The sequence below is a fragment of the Solea solea genome, chromosome 8, assembly GCF_958295425.1.
Source record: "Solea solea chromosome 8, fSolSol10.1, whole genome shotgun sequence".
Lineage (NCBI taxonomy): Eukaryota > Metazoa > Chordata > Actinopteri > Pleuronectiformes > Soleidae > Solea > Solea solea.
This window is the reverse complement of record NC_081141.1, coordinates 24,103,805-24,116,762: the sequence shown is the minus strand read 5'-3', so window position 1 is coordinate 24,116,762 and position 12,958 is coordinate 24,103,805. Positions and strand designations below refer to the sequence as shown.

Genomic DNA, 12,958 nt, shown 5'->3' with positions numbered 1-12,958 from the left:
ACATGACCTTGATGTTTAGCGATGCCTCAGCCTCTCATCGAGCTCTGCTGCCCGAGCTATATGGGTATTTATAGTCACCTCCCTAGCCAAATAGCCTTATAGCCATCGCAGTCTAGTACACAGCCATCTAAACCTCATTATACCTTTGTCACAACAGTGAGACCAAATGGAGGCTCTCATAGCCAGTTGATGGAAAGGGTGTGCTTAAAAGCACCCAGGTGTGTCATATAGCATCGAGCGTAGCATGTCTCATAGACGGGGATGAGGGAGGGCACGAGCAGGCAGGAGAGTTCAAACAAAGGTTAGTGCACTGAGAATCAATAAACGATTGCCGGTGCTGAGAGCCGAGCAAAAATGATATGTTAATATAAAAGCTCCTCCACATGACATTAGAGTCAGAGGATGTAGTTCTAAACACAAAAGAAAATCAATGCTTAGTCCTATTACTGTGATAACCATGAGGAATTATGAATCTTCTCTGAGGCCAACAAGCCTACAGTATGTAACGCAATGTCGTAAAACAAAATGTGTAAATTGGAAAGTGGAGCTTTTACACCTGGCATTATAATGAATTTTCTGTGAATGGATCGCTGTGGGATAACTCCTGACCACTTGTATGTACAGGTGTAAATACACCTGCGATGTAGTGACACGGGGAGTCAGAGAGGAATTCTCCCGCTTTGAAAAAGCAAAGAGGAGCCCGTACGATTGCACGAGTTGTTGTCGTTGGCATGGCGATACAGAGGATGTGACGCTGTCAGACGTTACAGGAAACGTCTGGAAACACCGAACTCCGAGGGTCTACGGCGGCCAGTCGCAGGTTTGTAGCATTTAACAATGACAACAATGCAACACAAAAGAAAGAAAACAAACAAGCGGAGCAGGTATTTCTGGCAAGCCATCACTTTCCTCCTTGTCTGTGTCTCCTGTGGCTTCCACCATCAACTCCACAGCACACACACAACACACACAGCTGATGACTGGCAGGGAACAGAGAGGAGAGAGAGGAGGAGGAGATCCAGGGGAAGGAAAAGGGGTGGTGGTTAGGGATGAAAACATGAGGAAGAGAGGGAAGAGAGGGAGGGAAGGAGAGGGAAAGGCGGGATGAGGGAATTCCCTTAGCAGTTGTTATTGATTCCGGTGTTTACGGGCGAATAGTTTAGTGCCGTTTACAAAACAGAACAGATGCAGCCAGTGAGCAAAAAGGTAAACAATTGCTGTGTGGCGGGCTGCCAAATCCCCAGTCTGATGTATTAAACTCATGGTGAAGAGCATTTCCCCTTTGGCTGCACTTATTGCCACTTCATTTCCTCTTCACTCACATACACACTCTCTCCATCTTACTACCCCTCTCTCTCTCTCCCCCCTCTCTCTGTCTATCTCCTCTCTGTTGTTCCCTCATTTGTCTGAGGAGAAAAAAGTAGAAGGGTGATGGCCCGCTTTTTGCCGTATGGCGATTTTCTGTCTTTCTCCGACCCAGGAGGCCCAGTTTTCCTAACAGAGCCATTAGGCGGGGGGAATTGCAAGTGTCTGACATGGCCGAAAACCAATTATTAGACACTTTCTACCAAATGATGCCCAAGTCTTTGGGGAATGGGCAATCATGCAATAATTTAGCCACTGATTTAATTTCTCTCTAGCACAGCATCTCTCCCCCTCTCATCCTCTGGCCCTCATTTTCCTCTCTGTCTCTCACTCCGTCTCTCTGTAGTGTAAATCAGACCAGCAGAGGGGTGGTCTGCTTCTCACTTAGCACACTTCCCTACTGGCCTCCATCGTCATCATGTGATCACAATATGTAAAGATGGCTTTTCTGTGTGTTGTGCAATGCCCTCTCCAGAGAGCACAAACCGTATATTCTTGGAAGAGAAGACACTTTACATCCAGCATTTAAGGCATAAAGGACAAGACGTGCTTGTTTATATCATCAAGCAAATAAAAGAAAAAAGCATGGACAAGCTTTATGATAGTTAGTAACCCAATGTTGGCAAATGTGGTTTTAAAGGCACAGAGTGTAAGATTCATCCAAGTGTGTTGAAAACACTATGTCGCCTTCAGTTAGCATCAAAACTCAAAACATGTTTGTCCATTGTGGGTTATTGTAAAAACACGGTGGTCCAAAATGACGGCCTTGTAATGAAAAATGTCATACAATAAAGGTATACAATTATAAAAACTTAATATTTTTATCTTCAATTCCTGCCCAATGAAAATCATTTCAACCAAAATTTTACTCGCCTGACCTTTAAGAAGAAAAGCTCAAGCTGTGATAAAGAGCCAGCAATTTTCAAGTCATTTTCAGAACTGTGGTCAACAATGGGGTCAGGTCCCTTGAGGCAGTTCGTCATACAACTTTCATTTACACAGCATGTAAGACCCAAAAACCTATACAACCGTTTTCAACTGGTGCATTTCCCCTGTAAATGCATGAAGAGAAGCTGAATGAAAGAGGATCAAGTATTGACCCCTGTGGGATCCCACAAGATACAATGACATGGTCAGAAACTAAATTCCTAAATGAAACTCAACAGTTCCCACAAAGTGTGAAAGAGGTGCCACTAAAGACAGAGCAAGCCTTTGACATTGGCACTGACAATAAATGAGACAGTTGGACATGACTCAGCACAATTCTCCTGATCTTCAGCCAAGAGAGAGAGTGTGTGATAGAGGATGGAAAGTTATGTGTGATAAATAACTTCATTGATGCTATAGACACTATAACGAAGTATTTACACGGTAAAATAGGCCGGTTTGTCCCTGTGATGTGAATTTGTGTGCACGTCGTTACTTGTGTACCCCTCTATATTTGGTTTTGATGCTTCTTCTGAGCACTTGTGTGTTTTTTTTATTTTTGTCCCCGTGTTTTCTCTGTGTCTCTGCCTCCTTGTGTGCTCATCTCATAGGATGTCAAGCAGGGTCGTGTGGGTGCCTTGGGGTACTTCTGTGCATGTCTGAATGCGTATGTGGATAGAAGGAGGCTATGAGCCACTGTGGACCGCCTGCCAGGCCCTGTGACAGCTGGGGTCCTCTTCGTCAGTTGCGGCCCACTGCTCGCTCAGACAGCCTTATTATGGGAGGCCTCCTGCTGTGACTCCCAAATACACACTCTGACACACACACACACGTACCCACACACACACAAACCACCCAAGCCCCAGTCTCTTGAGGCTGTATCCTTGGGTGCTGTCCAACCAGTCCACAGCAGGGGCCACCTGCCCTTCAAAGAAGGGGAAAGTAGCATTATGTGATATCTCAATTAAGTCGCCTTGCCACGAAGGAGGTGTAACTGTGTTGACGTCTTTTTTTTTTTGTGGCGGCAGAGGAACAGGACAAACCTTGCTGCACTTTATATTTGTTTTTCTTTTCTCCTCTGGCTCTGTCTTTGTGTTTGGTTCTCTTTGTGGTGAAAATTGCAGTGACAGCGAGATAGGGGTTACAATTTCTTTGGCCTCCTCCGCATACTTGAACCAAACAGCCTGGATGAAGAACAGGGAGGAATGTATTGTCTAGATGGGAGCATTTCATTAAAACCCACTTGTTTAGCGTCCTTGTTCGCATTATTGTTTTCAAGCCCTAGGCGACTCGCACTTACTCTTCATCAGTGCTGGCTGCTCTCAATATGCCAGGCATTTTTCTATGAGCTTTCTCAATCGAAGGTGCCAGGAAAATGTTCATATCCTTGAGCTTTTCAAGAGTGATACACAAAAGCTTTTGTGACCACTCAGAGGAAATGGGGGGGAAAAAAAATAAATGGCATGCATAATACACATTCTCAAGGGCCATGAAACATATTCTTGTCTGTGATTTCATTGGATCCGTGATTTAGAGGAAAAAATAAGCACGGACGCATGAAACACACACACACACACCTGGACACAAACAGAGAGCAACGACCCAGCTCTTCTCGTCGAGATTAGTAAACAACCACTTGCGCCGCGTGGTAACTTTCTTAAACAAGGCCCTCTCAGCATCTACAAGGACAGAGAGAGAGCTTGCATGAAAATGCACCATCCATAAACTGGAAGAACCATGCCACATGTACACAGACACACACACACACACACAAACCCTCCTACCTTGCACATAATTACATGGCAGCATGCGGGTGCACGTTCCCGGCTGACAGTGTGTATAAACCCAGGCAGAGATATGATCTAGTGAGGAGCTGCTCTTATTAAATATTAACAAACGCCATTCCCAAGTAGCCTCAATCCCCACAAGCACCTCCAATGCCAGTCAGAGCTTCAGCCGAGCTATCTCGCATCACTGCAGAACCTCTCTCCCCGCTGAATAGGCTGCTGTGCTTTCTCTAAGAAAGAGTTCAAAGAGCCAGAAAGGGCGAGAAGAGAAGGGGGGGGGGGCGCAGTGGGGGTGACTGTGCTTGCTATACATGTTCTTCTAACTCAATCCTTTTTTATCTATAGGGAGCTGCCGACGTCGTCATATGGGGAAATTAGTGGAAGTGGGACTGGAATTATTGCTATCAGAATGAGGCTGCAAAGTGTTTGAACAGGAATTCACCACCTCGCCGTCACCCCTTGCGCTCGATTGTCGGGGAATAAATTGTACGTGTCTGTGCAGAGAAGTTGGAATAAAAGCTTTTGATGTGCGACACAAACAGGGATCTCCCGCACATGCATATGCAAATCACCGATATCACGTTTTTTTTTTAAAAGGGAGGCATTAAATGAGTTCTGATCACACAATCTTCTGTGTGAGCCTGCAATTAGTGCACACACACACACACACACACACAGACACACCAGCAGAGACTCAAAGACAAACAGGGCAGACATATGCACATGACATATGCTCAAAGGTGATTGAAAACACACTCGGCTGCATGCACGCTCACTTGAATGCACAGGGAGAAAATGTACACGCTAAGACTGAAGGATTTGCAGAAGGATCTGGCAACCGGTCGAGATGTCCGCCATAACAATCTGAACTCATTTGGAATCTTCCAAAATTACAATTTGGCCAGTATCATGTTGATATTTTGCCACCCACATTCTGATTGGACAATACTAGCTGCCAATCACACGAGTGCAAACCCATATTTGCTGTGCTTTATTGTCTATTTTCCTCGAAATGGGAAGGAAATGAACAAAACTGACATCATGTTCTGTTGAAGAGAGGCTGAAACTAACAGCTGAGACCATTAACTCCTCTGGAAAATGTTTACTGACAATACAAATGAAGTCAGAAGTGAGTGTATACCTTCTCATAGACTTACATTCAAACTTCAAGTTCCAAGTTCTCCTGGTGGCTACTAAATAAACTGTTACTTCCTGATTGGCTTCACCGTAGAAACCAGGAGTCTATGTTCACTTTTCTATATAGTATAGTCTGTAAGTGTAATAGTTTCAAAATGACCATTTAAACATTAAAGAATCAGTATTTAGGATTTAGTGGCATCTAGGGGTGGAGGTGTATACTGCAATCAAGTGAATCCCACCCCCCCGTGTTTTGCACACTGGACCTTTAACAGCTCCATCCTTGTACCCAACATGCATGTTTTACATTTCATTGAAATGATCACAGAATAACCAAATATAGGTGCATTTAAAATGTGAAAGTAAATGTGAAAACACTGCACAAAGGTTGAAGGTTTTGGAAAAGATGATCGTTCTTCCTTGGTGTCATGTACATCTCTTACATGTAATTATATTTGTATAATATGAAACAGGAAATAGGCTAATGTACTTGGTCTGAAGAGATGGTTGTCACCGCAGTGTACTGTATATTTTACAACAGCTGTGACAAACAATACCTTTTACCATCTGTGGAGGGAACCCAAAGAGCAAATCTGACATTGTGTCACTTTAACATTATTGAAATTACAGTCACCAGTAATGTGCTGGACTGTTGAGAGAAAAGGTGTAAAATTGTGTTGAACATCATGTTCAATCCAGTATTTGTTTTAAGTTGCAGGTGCACACACATACATATAAATTATGTATATATTTATATATATATATATATATATATAAAAAAAATACTATATATATATATATATATATATATATATATATATATATATATATATATATATATATACATATGTATACACATATATATGTATACATATATACATACATATATGTGTATATATATATATATAAATATAGATATATACACATATATAGAGATATACACACACATATATGTATATATATATATATATATATAAATATAGATATATACACATATAAAGAGATATACACACATACACACACACACAAACAGTAACAAGCAGACTTGGCCCACCCACTCCCCTGTAGACGCAGTGAGGTGTGTCAGTAAGGTTTAAAGCCTGTATTGTTCCTGACCAGCCAACCTGTCTAGCACACTCCCCGGCCTCACTGCTCACCCCATTACACTTGGAAAACTACAGGAAAATTGGAAAAGGACAAGAAAGGAAGACAAAAAAAAAAAGAAAGAGAAAGAGAGAGGAATTGAACACAGGAGTGGTGGGGAGGAGGAAGGGGCAGGGTGAGACCCTTCACATCTGTCTAGGCACAATGTCAGGGCCTACCTTTGAGTCAGTGGGGGTTAAAAGAGGAGGCAGATCTCGCCATGAACGCTGTTAAATGCTTCAGTGGTTTGACAGTGGCTGATGCTACAGACAGTGCTGCTCCTCTGGGGAGGGAGTGTGCACAAGTCTCCGCCGGCATCGCTCTTATCAAAATACACCTACCGCCTGCCTCTTTCTTTCTTTTTCTTTTTTTTGTTGCAGAAATAAACAATAACACAGCGGGGGAAGGAGGGCGAGATCTTACGAGTCATCGGGATGCCTCACTTTCTCTAACCACCGTTATAATTGACATGACAATTATGGGCGTAGCGTACAGTATAGAGACAGTAAAAGTGTGAAAGCAGATTACGCATTAATGTTCAAGCTCTGGCTCTTTAGGAGCCACGGGCGTTTTTTGGGGTGGTGTATATGTGGGTTTTTGAATTGTTTGGGGGGGGGGAGGAGTTAAAACATGAACAACACAAAAATGTAATCCCAGTTGTAGCTCTCAAAGCTGTGTTGCAGCTGATAGTCAAACACACACACACACACACACGTAAAAACCAGCACAGGCAAAACTGCTCCATTTTACGATCATTACACAGCACGGGTCCCCCGCTCCCTTTGGAGCCGTGTTCTGCCTCCGGTGCTACATTTGACGGTTTGTTGAGCGGCACGTAGGTGTGTAGCCTCCGCCACGTTACGTGATCAAACAGCCCAACTGACGCATGGCCAATTATCCTGGCTGCCTCCTCTCATCTCGCGTTTAAGGAGAGGCAAAGTAAAAAAAACCAGAGAGGGAGATGGAAGGAGAGAGAGATGGAGGGAGAGAGAAAAAGAAGCAAGGCTGGTGGTGTGTTTATCGAAGAATGGCAGATGTAAAAGCACTCCTCTCACCGTTCCGCAGGGAAACTGACATGTGCAGCGCTTCTAAAAAAAAGTAAACAATGGCTCACGCACTTTTTTTTTTTTTTTTTAACCCACCAGCGAGCCGTAAATAGGCCAATATGAAACAAAGAGAGAGAGAGAGAATGTGGGAGAAAGTGCGTATCAAAAGTGACACCGCTTGTGACGGCGCGAGCTCGTCTCTAGTCTCAGTCAATAACATCACGGCACGTTCAATTACAGTGACACCCTCGGCAAAGGTGGCAAATATTAAATACACTTATTCACATTGTGCTTTTGTTTTCCTCCGCCCCCCCCCCCCACACTTTACAACCGGGTCAAAAGAAAGTTCCCACCCTCTACTGCTCGTACTTAACAACTGCATCGCCGCTCTGAAGTAAGAAGAAGGTTAAGATTATTCAGATTCTGTGGTCGAGTGGTTGAGTGATGACGCTGGCCTTCTTCTGTTTTAGTAAACTCCACGTATTCATTCAGATTTAATTGGCTTTCTGTAAAGATGCATATAACCAAATAGGGTTTTTATTGAAGTGAATTAACCCTGGCTTGAACACGCCGTCGACAAACCCTTGAATACTACTTGGGGATCAGGGTTATCAGAGTCAGAGATAAAGTATGTGGTAAGTGTTTCGAAAGTAGTTTGAACGGAAGCACTGGCCTTGGAAATGCTGCTCTATTCTTTTTGTTGGTAAAGAGGAAAGTGAAGCAGACAGGAAGGAGGGCTGGAAAAAAGAAAAGCAATTACAGAGGGAACAGCAGTTACTGACAATCACTTACAAAGGCCGCGGCTGTGGCTCACAACAAACACGGCACCACTACAGTCGGGAGGGAACACAAAATGGACAAAAATGGGGAGGGAGAGAGTGGAAATTATTCGAATTTTAATTAGAGTCAAAAATGAACTTGAGCGTTTAAGTTTGCTGCACCGGTTTCTTGGAATAAATTACAAAAATGTACTTAAAGTCTCACAACTGAGAGAATAGAGAAAAAACAGAGGTCAGTGATAATCATTCTTAATAGTATTCTTTCAATGTATATTGACTGAATATGTAGTTTTTATTCATTTTACAGAGTCTTTGTTCATGTATCATGATTGTCTTTCATTTCAGTTTCAACACTCATCATGTTTACAGCAGCTGTTTACTCGATATAACTAAATATTGAATTTAAAGAATTATAAATACATTAATAAATAAAGGAAGGAAGGGGAGTATGAAATGAATATGAATTTCACCTTTTTTGATAAATATGTCTTTTTTGGAGTCTCACTGACTTTGGTTTTGTTCTATTGTTCTATTTGTTCTATTGTTTTATTTCCTTTATTTCCAAATCTGCTCAAACTCTGACAACAACTGAGAGAAACAAAAACAGACTTAGCAAAACGGGGTAATATCAACTCACCCACAGTTGCCCGTGACCTGGCTGAATATTTTTTAATCTTGCCACCGAGCGTGGTGTTGTCCCTCAGGGCCATTTCACACGCCTGATCCACCAGGGAGGACAGTTCCTGGGCCACGGTCCTGAAGTAAGCCGCATTAAGGAAAGCGAGGACGGTGTGTGGTTCTGCGAGTCCACACAGGACGTGCAGCTCCTCTGTGAGCCGCTGAGTCAGATCGGGGATCAGGGAACAGAAACCCAGAACAAGTCTCTCAAATCCAGTCTCACCGCCTTGGCTGGAGCTCAGCGTCGAGTGCAGAATAGCCTGCACAGATTGGCTTCTTAGGCCCTGGATGAATAAAATCTAAATATGAATATTGTGACAAAATCACTGTTATAGTAGTGTATCATATCTTATCTGGAATTTAAGACAAACAACTGCATTTTTCATGGTGGAAATAAGTATTTCGAATGCAAACGTCTTTAATCCATGGAGGAAATTATGGAATTATTTCACAGCACCTGGTAATGTGTGAGAACCTCCGACTCGGGGTAAAGAAAGAAGAGCTGCTGCAGACAGCGGACACGCTCAGGGACGGAGAGAATAGGAAGTTGTGCGGGGCCCTGATGAGCTGGGCTGTGAGAAGACAGTCGGTCCAGGAGGTGGCGGCGTAACTGGAGACGCACGTCCTCCCACACTTCCTGGATCTTGGAAGAATTACATAAACAACGCCGTTACATTCAGGACGTTCTGACGTTCATGTGACATAAACAATGCATTCGGCTACTGATAACATGAAATGCTTTACCTCTTCTGAGGTTTTATCGCTGACTGTATGAACCAGGTTGATGGAGGGTGAGTTCACTTGAGGATGAAGGGAGGAAGAAGAGGAAGAAGAGGAAGAAGGGGTGCAAGGAAAGCCAGCGCCACACTGGGCAGAAAGATTCAGCAGCAGCTGAAGTGTGGCTTCCTCTTTCCCGTCTTCCTCCGATCTCAGGTACTGTTGCTGAAAGGGACAGAGCAATAAAGACGTTTATTTCAAAATGGTAGTTGAGTGGATCGAGTGGGTCCTCATAAAATGTGTTTTTAACCAATACAGGATCATGTCCCCTGCAAACTGAAGGTAATTTTAATAAACAGAGCTGCAGATCAACAGATAGCTTTATGTTAATAACAGACCGTCAGTGCTGTTAATTGGGAAATTGAGGGAACGTCAGCGCTGATTGATGAAATCGCCACGATCATCAGTTATCAGTCATTTCAAACACTTTAATCGTCCGTGAAATACTTAAAGCAAATAGCGTTATTGTTGTTATCATTATCACTATTATCATTACCACGAGGCAGAGTCATCAGCGTTGTGATGTATTATTATTACCAAAGCTCTGAGGAAGTCCAGGAACTCCTGTTGTCCTGCGGCTGCAGGTCTGCCACTGCTGTGCATTCTCGGGCTTAACCACTGGAGGCACTCTGAGGGACTCGGCGGACGCTCCCCTGCCCGGGAGTCTCCCATTTTGGCCTGGATCTCCTTCAGCTGCTGCTCAATGCTGAGTGAAAAGGAAATGCATGGGTAAGCCTTATGGATGGTGTATTCAATTCCTGCCAATAAGCCCTCCTAAATGTTACATACAAAGCGACCTATCCGGGGTATGCCCCGCCTTTTGCCTTATATCAGCTGGGATAAGCATACAGATGTTGCTGCTGCACATACTGTAGGAGCAACACAGGAAACAAGTCACCTCACAACCACTCTAACGGCCCATTTATACTCTACGCAAAAGACAAAGATGGAAGGAGCCTTTGTGTTCATTGAGTCCATCATTGTGTGTATGATGATGGACGAAATGGAGCAATACCACCAGAACTTACTGGGGGCAGTATAGAGTCAATAGTCCAATCCAAGCCAAGAAATATGAGCATTTAAAACTGGCTGACAGTGCTTGGTGGTTTATCCCTGCAGCCAGAAAACGCTTGTGTTTCAGTTCATTTCTGATCATGCAAGATGATGTCTGCTACTTGGTATTGCCCTCTAGAGGAAGAAACACGGAGGTATGTAGCGTAGTCAGGGAGATCACATTTGGTACAGATGGACGGAGAATGGACAGAAATTTAGTATAAATGGGCCTTAACACACACACACACACAGTATACACACTCTATACTGAAGGTGAGTGAACATGGACCCACACAGCACAACATATTTGGGTTTCCCCTCGCTCTCTCCTTCAGTGTCTGTGCCGTGAGAAGACGGATACTGAAGCATCAACAGTAATGAACTCAGACATCAATATATCAGCGTGTGAGTGTGTGCTAAGCATCTGGCGTGGAGCGGCGTTACAGGCGTCTCAGACGTACACCGCTTGCCGTCTTACGTCTTCCTTTTGATACACACGCACACACAAACACACACGCAAATAACACAAACACAGCTCTTTTGATTTTAACAGGCTGCATCAGCTATTCCGTTTCCCCGCTGTTATATGACAGATTAGAAATGACATCTTCGGGCTCGATGTGTTCAGTCATTTCCATGCAAATCTTTTGCATGTATATTTATGTAAGCGGCGAGCGCTAGTGTGCACGTGCATGTGTGTTTGGGATCGGCGGTGGGGTGGGACGTTTCATACCTGCATAATTAAACATGAGTGCTGCTCTTGTGTTTGTACGACTTTGTGTGTACTGGAAATGTACTCGTGCTCCCACAGCTGCGTGCACGAACATGTGTATGTGGTAGTACATATAGTGGTAGGGGTTTAAAAATAGAAGAGAGGTGGAGGTAAGTCAGTTGTATGACGGGTTCACACATGAACGGGCATCCAGTCCGTGCTTATCTCCAGTTTCTAATGCCAATAGAGTTCCACAAAGCAGTAGTGCAGTGTGGTTTGGAATGGTAAACCCTAATGTTTCCACCACGGGACGTATAGGACAGATGGCAATATTTGAAGTCTCTCTCTGTCATAATTCATTATATACATATATGTACATTATATATATATATATATATATATATATATATATATATATATTGGTATGGAGCACTACACAATTATTGTTATTACATGTAAATTATGTATGTTTATGTATATATATATATATACATATATACATATATACATGTATACATATATATGTATATGTGTATATATATATATATACACATATACATATATATATACATATACATACATAATTTACATGTAATAACATGCACAGCAAATGTTATTGATAAAGAGCCGAAACTGATAAAGAGTGATTGAGACAAAACGTTGACTGACGTTATAAATCAATTCAGAATTAGAAGTTATTTAACCGCTACTTCCGTTTCACTTTCAAAATAAAAGACTACAATCAAATCAAATCAAAATGTAGTGCTCCATACCAATCTTTACCACTTGGTGGAAACAGGGTTTAGGAGTGTTTCAACTCCTCCCCTGGATGAGTAGATAAAGAGTGTCACCCCCACACCGGCCTTTATGTCGAGTGAAGCAAGTACCATTTCATGTCTTTGGTTATGACGTTGCGTGGATTTTAGCGGCTGCCCATCCTCCCGCTCAAAAGATGGCAGTTAGATCACTAAGATGTTCCGTTCAAAGATAATAAATCACATTCTAAACCCTACAAGGCTACTCAGAAATCAATCAATAATGCAAATATCACTCAGTTGCAGTTGCATGTCTGACTCCCAAAGTGTGTGTGTGTGTGTGTATGACACAAAACCAAAGCACCTCGCCTCCATCAGACAGCTCATCCCCTACTGCAGGTCTATAAACCACCTCCTGCCTGCTCCTGGGCCATGAACGCATCCAGATGTCTTACAATGGCAACACATTAAATAACCGTTCAATCTGATACACTTCGGTTTCAGTGGAGGGGGAAAAAAACGGGAGAGGATAAAATGTTATAGACTGTTTCAAACCACTATCCTCTAGACTGAACACTGCCTAATGCTATCGTTCTCTCGCTTTAACTATCGTACTCCATCTCTCCCTCCTTTCTTCTTCTTCTTTAGGCCGGCCAAATGATGCAGCTCACTTTAATCTCTTCATGCCAACTTGCTGACGACTGACAGAAACCCTGATTATAAAGTGGTTTTGTGTGTTTGGAGTGATTTGCTCCCGGTCAATACTCTAATCCTTTCATTAGAATAGGACTTTATTGTA

General features: G+C 42.9%; 1 protein-coding gene across 2 annotated transcripts in view; it reads right to left on the bottom strand.

The window, feature by feature from the left end:
* The window catches only part of kiaa0825 (KIAA0825 ortholog), a 141,882-nt gene that overhangs the window by 117,281 nt on the left and 11,643 nt on the right, over positions 1 to 12,958 (bottom strand). For both annotated transcript variants that reach the window (XM_058637336.1, XM_058637337.1), the window contains exons 3-6: positions 10,177 to 10,345; positions 9,607 to 9,804; positions 9,320 to 9,505; positions 8,822 to 9,146 (exon numbers count right to left, since the gene is read on the bottom strand). In XM_058637336.1, the coding sequence (XP_058493319.1) occupies positions 8,822 to 9,146; positions 9,320 to 9,505; positions 9,607 to 9,804; positions 10,177 to 10,345 (878 nt within the window). The remainder of the gene's footprint in view (positions 1 to 8,821; positions 9,147 to 9,319; positions 9,506 to 9,606; positions 9,805 to 10,176; positions 10,346 to 12,958) is intronic.